The sequence below is a fragment of the Coregonus lavaretus genome (genome assembly GCF_964263955.1).
Source record: "Coregonus lavaretus genome assembly, chromosome: 13".
Classification (NCBI taxonomy): domain Eukaryota; kingdom Metazoa; phylum Chordata; class Actinopteri; order Salmoniformes; family Salmonidae; genus Coregonus; species Coregonus lavaretus.
The window spans coordinates 26,016,610-26,028,320 of NC_140000.1; the positions used below are offsets into that span (position 1 = coordinate 26,016,610).

Below are 11,711 nucleotides of genomic sequence, written 5' to 3' on the forward strand. Positions count from 1 at the left end.
TGAAAAGAAGAAGAAGAAAAAATGTTTGTCTATCAGTATACTGTGTCAATGTTGGCAGTGACTCTAAGCTGTCCAATGGTTGCTCCATCTTACATGTCCACATTGTCATATTCCCAAGGCTGTCCCTCCTTCGTCCTCTAAAATGATCTTGTTCCACGCAGAACCTGTAACAGTCCACAGATAGGTCAGACAGACACAGGACGGGGGGCCGGGGTCAGGGATTTAAATCCACAATTGTAATGAAATGGTCAAGTCTTTTTACAACACGTTCCAAGATAATGGGGCAATAACTTTGCAAGAAATCGGTGGCTGATGGAGATTACACGTTTGAAAAATTCATGTTGCATAAATTGTCTACCACAGATCCTGTATGCCAGGGGTAGGTAACTACATTCAGCCACAGGGCAATTTTTGTCAGAGCGGATGGTCAGGGGTGCCGGGACACAATTATAATAATTTGTACACTTAAAATTGACCACAAGTAAGCCCCAAAATAGATTTAATTTGAAAATATCATGATAATTTCCTACCTTGATAACATTGATCACATCTTTATTTTTATTTGTAGGAATACTTGGGAACAGATTTCCTAAATTAAAATCAATTCGAGCGGAATTCCTGGTGCTTTTACAGTATTTTTTAAAAACCAAAAAAGTATACCGGAAAGCCAAAAGAAATCACTGATCCCTGCTGTATGCACTTTCTCAGGTACAGCAAAAGCCCTGAATCCAGAGCTACGATCATGGTGTTACTGTCGCTCTCCCCTCTGCAGCGTTCACATATCACTGCCACTGGGCTCTCTCTGTGCTCCTCTGCTGCCACGTTTCCTCTGACACACACACGAACGCACGAGCGCACACACTTACACACACAAACACACACGTTATATGTGGTCAAATAAATGCTTCTTATATACACATTTCCAAAAGTGTGAAAACTATCATGATTTTATGTATGCCAATCATCATAAATAATAGCCTGAAGAGTGCTCTCACCTGTTTGACCTCATAAGTAGAGGTCACATTGGAGATCTGTAGTGTGGCGTATGTGTCATATGCTGCCTGGCACTTTGTTGGCAATAAGTGCCTCACATAATACAATATTTAACAGCAACAGCACAATGAAATCAAGAACAAGAAGATAATTTAACAATATTAAAAGGGTTATTTCTAGGTAATTACAATAAGTTACCTATTACTGTCATTAAAACATGTACAAACAATTATTACCATGTCATTTCTAGGTAATTGCAAAGTAATTTCTGTACAGTAAGATAAAGTGCTACTGACATACCTTCAGTCCTCTGGATAGTCTGCTAGTATATGAAATATTGAAACTCATATATGACCACACAGAGCTGCCCTCGACCACTAGACCAGAGGGACTGACTGACACTGAGGAGTTCTTGGGGTGGTCTGTAAAAATGTAGACAATGTTTGAAAATAGTAAATTCATTGGGTGCCACCATTGCACCCTGACACCATGGCTACACCGGCCCTGTGGGTGAGTCCGCGTGCACCATCCTGTGCATGTTGATTTTGTCTATCCCCACCAGAGATCATGACACACAGCTTAAAATGCCAAAACTAACTGTGAACCAGCTGTATTCATTTGGGGACAGGTCGAAACACACATGAAACATTCATGGACACTTTGCTCTATTCCTAGAAAAAAGGGTTCCAAAAGGGTTCTTCGGCTGTCCCCATAGGAGAACCATTTTTGGTTCCAGGTAGAACCCTTTTAGGTTCCATGTTGAACCCTCTGTAGAAAGGGTTCTACATGGAACCCAAAATGGTTCTAGCTGGAACCAAATAGGTTCTACCTGCAACCCAAAAAGGGTTCTTCAAATGGTTCTCCTATGGGGACAGCCAAAGAACCCTTTAAGGTTCTAGATAGCACCTTTTTTCTAAGAGTGTAGATAGCCGTTGCTAGCAGTTTGCACTGGGAGATGAACATTTGGTTATTATTTTACCTGATCATGCAGCTGAAAAAGCTGGTTCGTTGTTGAATTTTGACCCGGATCATACAAAAATAACACTAACCTTAACCTAATTTTCTTAACCTGCCACATACATTTTCCTAACCTGTTGCGCAAGTTCTCCTAACCTGCTGCGAAAAAGAAAAGCGACTTTTGCTAGTCAAAATCGGCAGACCTGCCCTGAGAACAGCATGGGTTCTGACTAACGCTATACTCCCAACTTCTATTTCAGCATTTGGCATCGCAGACACTCGTTGATGCGCGCGAGCAGTGTGGATGATTGAATAACGTGTGTACATTTATTTTGCAACGCTCACGCACGCAACGTGACCAGTGTATTAAAAAATTAAACATCCATTTTGAGAACTGAATGCTCGGTCAGTGTTTTTATTGACTCTGAACAGCCCTTTTGATGGATGAAAAATATACATATATTGAATATAGACATACATGTACAGGTTACTGCCAAAATAATGAGTTAATGAGGGATACAAAGTAAATTGAAAGCAGGTGCTTCCACACAGGTGTGGTTCCTGAGTTAATTAACAATTAACATCCCATCATGCTTAGGGTCATGTATAAAAATGCTGGGCAGGCCATTATTCTGGGCATTATTTTGGCTACCATGGCTATGCCCCCATAGGATGACAATGCCCCCATCCACAGGGCATGAGTGGTCACTGAATGGTTTGATGAGTATTAACACGATGTAAAGCCATATGCCATGGCTGACTCAGTCACCAGATCTCAAGCCAATTGAACACTTATGAGAGATTCTGGAGCGCCGCCTGAGACAGCGTTTTCCACCATCAACAAAACACAAAATTATGGAATTTCTTATGGAAGAATGGTGTCACATCCCCCCAATAGAATTCCAGACACTTGCAGAATCCATGCCAAGGTGCATTGAAGCTGTTCTTGCTCGTGGTGGCCCAACGCCTTATTAAGATACACTATGCTGGTGTTTCCTTTATTTAGGCAGTTACCTGTATATTTCAATGAAGTTGTAGTACTTCAATACTTCATTCTGGCCACAAGAGGGAGCTCAAACACAGCTGCTAGAGAGACACCAACCAGTAAATCCTGATTTGAGTCTAATAAAAATACATGAAAGGTTTGTCTGTCAGTAAATCATGGTTGGCACTGACTCTAAGATGTCCAATGGTTGCTCCAGCTTTCACGTCCACGTCTTTATATTCCCATGGCCTTGTCCCTCCGCCATCCTCTAAACGTCTCTTGTTCCACACAGAACCTGTAACAGTCTGCCACTCAGTCCCATCAAAGCTCCTAAGAAACTATCCTGAATCAATTGTCAGTTCTTTCAGGGAGAGCTTTCCTGAACATTATGTTCTGCTCATCACTCCTCACCTCCACCTCAACCACTCATATAAGGTAAAGTTCAGGCATCAAAATGCCTGCCTAGCTGGGTTTTACACACATTGGAGGGTGGAGGTTGAAGATTGCAGTTTTCCAAAAACATAATGTAAACTGCTGAAACTGTAGCCAGGTTTGCCAGGTCAGCCAGGTGAATGGAGGTTCAGCCCCAGGGGTAGGTCAGACACAGGAAGGGGGGCAGGTGTAAAGTCAACGTCAGTAGCGGCTGTGCTCGTCTGTTGCCGTGATGATGACGTCCATCCAGATCCTCATGGCCTCAGCGCTGGGTGCCACCAGGAAGAAGAGACGCTCGTACGTCTTCACACAGAACGTAAGGCTGGGCCGCGGAGACTGAGAGAGAGAGAGAGAGAGAGAGAGAGAGAGAGAGAGAGAGAGAGAGAGAGAGAGAGAGAGAGAGAGAGAGAGAGAGGGAATGGTGAAAGAGCGATAATTCTTGGGATACTCAAGCATTGAATGCATGAATGGATCATCTCTTTAACAGTTGTGGTGATATCATGGGCACATTGTTCCCTCTCTATGGTGATAAGATACTGTATATGAGGACTCACTGAAGTGGCTGTGCGCAGGTGGTCATAGTAGACTTCCTCTATAGCCTGGAAGTAGATCACCCCCTTTAGCTTCCTCTCATCACAGTCTGAAAGTAAACAACAGTCAATTAGAGAGAGAAAGAGAGCAAGAAAGAGAGAGAGAGAGAGAGAGAGAGAGAGAGAGAGAGAGAGAGAGAGAGAGAGAGAGAGAGAGAGAGAGAGAGAGAGAGAGAGAGAGAGAGAGAGAGAGAGAGAGAGAGAGAGAGAGAGAGAGAGAGAGAGAGAGAGAGAGAGAGAGAGAGAGAGAAACAGACACAAATCGCAAAGGCATTTAGTAGGGCTGTGGCGGTCATGAAATTTTGTCAGCCGGTTATTATCATGCAAAGACTACCAGTCTCACAGTAATTGACCAGCAATTAACATAAACACGTTTAGTATCTCCAGGCCTCCATGCATACAAGCTGCATACAAGCCGCTGATGTGCGCCTTTGCAACATCTACATTTTTAAAAAGTATAATAAATCAATTTAATATATACCATCACAATAAATCCATTATTTATTTTAGGCAGGTCTAAAGATACATTATGATATGAAGAAAATATATTTCAGAAGAACAGAATATGAGATGGCCTACTGTAAGGTGCCTTGCAAAAGTATTCATCCCCCTGGGCGTTTTTCCTATTTTGTTGCATTACAACCTGTAATTTAAATTGATTTTTATTTGGATTTTATGTAATGGACATACACAAAATAGTCAAAATTGGTGAAGTGAAATGAAAAAAATACATTGTTCCAAAAAATTCTAAAATATAAATTACGGAAAAGTGGTGCGTGCATATGTATTCACACCCTTTGCTATGAAGCCCCTAAATAAGATCTGGTGCAACCACACCCGTCGCTATGGGCGGGCCATAGGGGGCCGGGCCCGCCCCCAAAAATACTTGTGCCCCCCCCACTTGAGGGAATTTATTATTAAATATACGTACTGTAGGCTAATAATAATTGTGCCCTGCCCTCCCATGCATTTCATATGCCCCCCTTAAGACTGAGGTCTGGCGACGGGTCTGGGTGCAACCACTTACCTTCAGAAGTCACATAATTAGTTAAATGAAGTCCACCTGTGTGCAATCTAAGTGTCACATGACCTCAGTATATATACACCTGTTCAGAAAGGCCCCAGAGTCTGCAACACCGCTAAGCAAGGGGCACCACCAAGCAAGCGGCACCATGAAGACCAAGGAGCTCTCCAAACAGGTCAGGGACAAAGTTGTGGATAAGTACAGATCATGGTTGGGTTATAAAAAAGTATCTGAAACTTTGAACATCACACGGAGCACCATTAAATCCATTATTAAAAAATTGAAAGAATATGGCACCACAACAAACCTGCCAAGAGAGGGCCGCCCACCAAAATTCACGGACCAGGCAAGGAGGGCATTAATCAGAGAGGCAACAAAGAGACCAAAGATAACCCTGAAGGAGCTGCAAAGCTCCACAGCGGAGATTGGAGTATCTGTATGTAGGACCACTTTAAGCCGTACACTCCACAGAGCTGGGCTTTACGGAAGAGTGGCCAGAAAAAAGCCATTGCTTAAAGAAAAAAATAAGCAAACACGTTTGTTGTTCGCCAAAAGCCATGTGGGAGACTCCCCAAACATATGGAAGAAGGTACTCTGGTCAGATGAGACTAAAATTGAGCTTTATGGCCATCAAGGAAAACGCTATATCTGGTGCAAACCCATCACCACGAGAACACCAAGCATGGTGGTGGCAGCATCATACTGTGGGGATGTTTTTCGTCGGCATGGACTGGGAAACTGGTCAGAATTGAAGGAATGATGGATGGCGCTAAATACGGGGAAATTCTTGAGGGAAACCTGTTTCATTCTTCCAGAGATTTGAGACTGGGATGGAGGTTCACCTTCCAGCAGGACAATGACCCAAAGCATAATGCTAAAGCAACACTCAAGTGGTGGAAAACATTTAAATGTCTTGGAATGGCCTAGTCAAAGCCCAGACCTCAATCCAATTGAGAATCTGTGGTATGACTTAAAGATTGCTGTTCACCAGCGGAACCCATCCAACTTGAAGGAGCTGGAGCAGTTTTGCCTTGAAGAATGGGCAAAAATCCCAGTGGCTAGATGTGCCAAGCTTATAGAGACATACCCCAAGAGACTTGCAGCTGTAATTGCTGCAAAAGGTGGCTCTACAAAGTATTGACTTTGACGGGGTGAATAGTTGTGCATGCTCAAGTTTTCAGTTTTTTTTGTCTTATTTCTTGTTTGTTTCACAATCGAAAATATTTTGCATCTTCAAAATCAAATTATACAAACCCCCCAATTTATGCAATTATACAAACCCCCGCATTTAATTCCAGGTTGTAAGGCAACAAAATAGGAAAAATGCCAAGGGGGGTGAATACTTTCGCAAGCCACTGTATGTTATCTGGCTATGCTCAATGCCATAGACGAGGGGTACTCAACTGTTACCCTACGACATGCCCCCCCACATTCTGAAATTGCATTTTTGTCCCCCACAGTTGTATCATTGGAATGTGATACAAAACGAGGCAACTGTGTGCTTTAGCACCATGCGGACGCCTCCGAGCGGTCGTGTAGACTGTTTGGAGTGTTTATCTGACTGAAAAAAGTATTATCATTAAAATAAATTATGTCCCCCCCACTTCTAAAACCAAAGTTGTGCCCCTGCATGATGCGACTATAGGCTTTTGATGATTTGAGAAAGTATTTAAAAAAGCTTGCGTTTCTGTTCCTTGCCTCAGGCTGTACAGCTGTTCTCTCATCAAGTGATTATATTTTCACCCATCAGACTATTCTCAATTTAATCTTGTCTTTACTAATATGTTAAATTAGCTTTGAATTAGAATGGCCCATTATCAAATGCGAATGGAGGCCGCATGCTTTCCCACCGGTCCGTTTTTCAATGATGACATGTAAGCTACTTCGGTTATATAGTGGAGCATGTGCTTAATATGAGCAGCTGAGAAATAAATATAAGAACACTTATTTCACTCCAAGCATCAAGAACTGTTCAGGAGCATGCTCTCGCTGTGCAACAGGTGATATCATTTACATTTACATTTTAGTCATTTAGCAGACGCTCTTATCCAGAGCGACTTACAGTTAGTGAGTGCATACTTGTTTTTTTTCATACTGGCCCCCCGTGGGAATCGAACCCACAACCCTGGCATTGCAAGCGCCATGCTCTACCAACTGAGCTACACGGGGCCACCAAAACTCTGTATGCCATGAGCTCTCCAACCCTGTTACTGCAGCTACCCATTGCTTAATTTGGAAAACAAAGTGAAATATTTTCCGGAACATGGATAGTAACGTGTTCGCAATAACGTGTTCACATTAAACTGTTGACAGCCCGTCTGCCTGCTCGAGAAAGGAATAAAGGAGCGAGAGGAGGAGATGGAAATGCATGGTGGTGAGATTTTCTGTATAGCTAAATGTAATGTGTCACCCAATTAATTATGTCACCCAAAACAATTCCCTATTACTAGGCTATTCAAAATCGTCCTGCACAATCAATGAACCAACTGCATCGCTTAGGGCTATCCATTCTCTTCCAGACTCATGGATAGACATTTTGGAGCATAGCATAAGGTAACCAGTCCATCCAGTATGCATACTAATACAATACACACTCAAAGGCAATTACGCAAATTTGTTTAATTTTGGAGTATACGCTCAACCAATTATGCACCAAAGACATCTTAAATCAGTTTTGTTTTATGTTTTTCTGCCATGCATAATATGCGGTAAGTATTGTATAACTGCACAATCATAATTTTTATTATGTTTTTTTTTCTGGCTTGGGCTAATAAGCCTGTGTATGCATAAGCTATAATATGCTTGTGGGTGTTTTTAATTAATCATCACCTTAGAAGACTGTCCATTTCGTTGTGTTTAGGCTTTGAAACAACTTCTACAATGACCATGTTTTCCACTCAGTTTCAACCTGCTGTTGAACTTCTTTCTTCAAAATTGATCATCACAGTGAGGTGAGTTTTAAAACATGATACTGTTTTGATGATAAGTGTTTGATGTGATTTTTGATTGCATTTGCATTGATGTCCGAGTGGTTAGAGGGACAATAGAGCCCTGAGTACCAGGCCATTCGGACCTGATGGTCGTTAGCAAGTTGGGTACTACCAAAGCATGTCCAGAGTGCATAACAGGAGATTACCGTGACTCAACGGTCAATTGGAATTTTACTGTGGTCATGATTTATGACTGCCGGTGTGGCGGTAATAATGTAACCGCAACAGCCCTACCATTAAGGCTTATACACGCATACTCCCCCTCCAACACCCAACACAGCACACACAGTCTCTCTCTCAGCCCCCTCACCTGTGTAGTAGGCTAGCCGCCTGTGGTCCATATCGAAGAGGAACCACCTCCTCCTCCAGGTCTTGACCCGCCCCCCTCGCTTGGTCAAGAAGCCGGCACAGCGGCGTGGGGACATACGCAGGCCCATGCACCTCGCCACCCCATGACCCAGCGACTCCACGTGGGCCCGCAGGTCAAAGTTTGCAGAGAGGAAGAGAGGTAGAGAGCGCTGAGAAGAAGAATGAGTATAATGTATTTAATTTCACTATAAATATGCAAAATAAAACAGATCAACGTTATAAGGTAGGTGAGGAGACAGACAGACAGAAAGAAAGACAGATTGAGAGAGCAATAAGCAGGGAGAAAGGAGAGGTTGGATAAAGGATGTAATATAATATATAATATGCCATTTAGCAGACGCTTTTATCCAAAGCGACTTACAGTCATGTGTGCATACATTTTTACGTATGAGTGGTCCCGGGGATCGAACCCACTACCCTGGCGTTACAAGCGCCATGCTCTACCAATTGAGCAACAGAGGATGTATAGTGCTATAGAGAACACAGACAGACAGGCAGACAATACAGACAGACAGAGCAGGCAGCCAGCCAGATAGACAGCCAGATAGACAGACAGAGTTGACAGACAGACAGACAGAGTTGACAGACAGACAGACAGACAGACAGACAGACAGACAGACAGACAGACAGACAGACAGACAGACAGACAGACAGACAGACAGTCTGTCTGTCTGACAGAGTTGACAACCAGCCAGCCAGAGCAAACAGACAGACGTACCTCAGGGGAGCTGGGGACTGGACTGGTGGTTTTGGCCTGCTCCTCTGGGTCAGGGTCTGGCCTGGTCTGGGACTCTACTGGTTCTGCTGCTCCTCTGCCCTCCAGCCCTCTCTGCCTCCTCTCCTCCACCACCACCTGCCTCCTTTCCTCCTGGATCAACACACAGGCTCTATCTCAATGATCCTTTCCACGCTTTCTTGCATCCTATCTCCTCGCGTCCTTATCAATCATATTGGAGGAGAAGGTGCCTCCCTTCGAAGACCTTCTTCAATTAGTTTTTCTTTTTTAGAAAGAGGCATACAGGGGGATTAAGATTAAGTACAATATCTAGGCTGGGGCATATACACTCCCCTATGTATTTATTTGGACAGTGAAGCTAAAACTTAATTTGGCTCATTACTCCAGCATTTTGGATTTGAGATGACATTTTTTATATGAGGCGACAGTACAGAATGTCACCTTTTATTTGAGGGTATTTTCATACATATCTGACTTACCGTTTAGAAATTAAGCACTTTATGCATCTCTCCCCCCATTTGAAGGTGTCATAAGTATTTGGACAAATTCACTTATAAGGTTAGCATGTTTTGGGGGCATGATCTTTGTGCATCTGTAGCTTTCTCATTCATCATTATTCCCGATTCATTCATGATTATCCGTAATCATGGTAGCATCCACATTAATGTAGAAGTGTTCAGAAACATATTCTATTCTTATTTACAATAAAAGTGACTCCAAAATGACAGAATACATTATTTACCATTCATTTCTATTGGGCACAACATAATCTGAAACACAACCAAAACAACCTGCAAATGCATCCAAATGAGTCACAAGCTTGATGTAGTCATTGCGTGCTAGGAATATGGGACCAAATACTAAACTTTTGACTACATTTAATACACTATACGTGAATTTGTCCAAATAGTTATGACACTTTCAAAATGGGGGCACTAGACACAAAGTGCATTCATTTCTAAACGGTAAAACAGATATGTATGAAAATACACTAAAATAAAAAGGTGAAATTCTGTACTGACACATCATATAAAACAAGTTTTAGCTTCACTGTCCAAATAAATACACAGGGGAGTGTATTTCCTTGGTGTTGGAGACACACAGTAGTGATGACATAGTTCAGTTTTGTTTGTTTTCTATTAAGGGTTCTTCCATCACAGTCTGTTTTCTTCTGGTGGTCATGTTAATTCTCTATGGTAATCAGTCAGTGGTCACACAACAGAGTTGTGTTCATTAAGCAACAAACAGAAGAAAACTGACTGAAACAGGGAGGGACTACCTGAATTAACCGTCCAATAATAAACAAACATCTTTAAACACTTTGTTACGGTGTTCCCTAATGAATATGACCCGGCATGTCTAATGCTGTGTGTCTGAAGTGATTAGGGATGTTAGTGGTGGTGACTCACCCTCTCTTTGAGAAGCCGCTCTCTCTCTGCCTTGGCCTCCCTCAGTCTCCTCTCAATCTCCACCAGGTTTACCAGTCCCAGACTCGGGCTGGAGAGAGAATAAAAAATACATGTCAGCAGAGTCCACCTCTCACATTATTGTCGTCAGAGACGCAGACACAGACGTACAAACATACAGACACATGCACACACAGACTGAGAGCAGCATGTAACTTTCACTCACACACACCTAGCAAACTCACCTAACCAGTTTATCACACGCCACCTCACTTCAACTATATCGCCACTCTGACCCAATCACACAATCCCTTCCCTCTCCTCCTGACAGCCAATCAGATACCTTCTCTTATTCACTTACAATACAGTCTTACTAACATGTTCCTTTAACAAACTTTGTGACTTTAGACGTTTTTTCCCCTCCACTGACCTGGCAGCACGGGAGCTACTAGCACTGTTACAGGGCGTGAGGAGACTACTGCCATTGCTGGGCCCAGGTCTGTGCCCGTTGCTGTGCCCGTTGCTGTGCCGGTGGGAGGGGAGGGGGGAAGTGAAGCGCTCTGGGCTCGGACTGTCAGGTACCATTCTCACCAGCCCTGTGAAAGAGAGAGAGAGAGAGAGAGAGAGAGAGAGAGAGAGAGAGAGAGAGAGAGAGAGAGAGAGAGGGCGAGACAGAGAGAGAGAGAGAGAGGAAGGGACACAAAAACAGCACACACTTATTATATTATATTATATAAGAGACAGGGCAAGGAGAGAATGAGAAAGGAGGAGAGAATGGAGAGAGCAGAGGAGAGAAAATAGAGGAGAGAATGATGACAGCTCGCACACACACACACACACACACACACACACACACACACACACACACACACACACACAGTGGGTTAGACAGAGATCCTGGAAATGGGATTTAGGCAGCAGCGGAGCAAACAAACTGAACAGAATTTCTAAAGAACAGCCATAGACTAGTAGCCCCACTGGCTCATCCAGTTCATACAGTTATATCCTGCCTCACGACATGGTAATAACACACAGCTACATCTGCTACTGACATGCCTTAGAACTAACTGAAAAGGCAGAGAGAGAGAGAGAGAGAGACAGAGAGAGAGAAAGAGACACAGAGAAAGAGAGAGAGAAGAGAGAGAGAGAGAGAGAGAGAGAGAGAGAGAGAGAGAGAGAGAGCCCACAGAGAGAGAGAGAGAGAGAGAGAGAGAGAGAGAGAGAGAGAG

The 11,711-nt window shown here is 43.2% G+C and overlaps 1 protein-coding gene across 1 annotated transcript in view; it reads right to left on the reverse strand.

The window, feature by feature from the left end:
• Positions 1 to 735: 735 nt before the first annotated feature.
• LOC311139999 (uncharacterized protein) overlaps positions 736 to 11,711 on the reverse strand; it is a 20,294-nt gene continuing 9,318 nt past the window's right edge. The window contains exons 4-9 of the mRNA XM_084174975.1: positions 10,913 to 11,082; positions 10,486 to 10,573; positions 9,059 to 9,208; positions 8,282 to 8,489; positions 3,922 to 4,007; positions 736 to 3,703 (exon numbers count right to left, since the gene is read on the reverse strand). Of these exons, the coding sequence (XP_084031101.1) occupies positions 3,569 to 3,703; positions 3,922 to 4,007; positions 8,282 to 8,489; positions 9,059 to 9,208; positions 10,486 to 10,573; positions 10,913 to 11,082 (837 nt within the window). The 3' untranslated portion in view covers positions 736 to 3,568. The remainder of the gene's footprint in view (positions 3,704 to 3,921; positions 4,008 to 8,281; positions 8,490 to 9,058; positions 9,209 to 10,485; positions 10,574 to 10,912; positions 11,083 to 11,711) is intronic.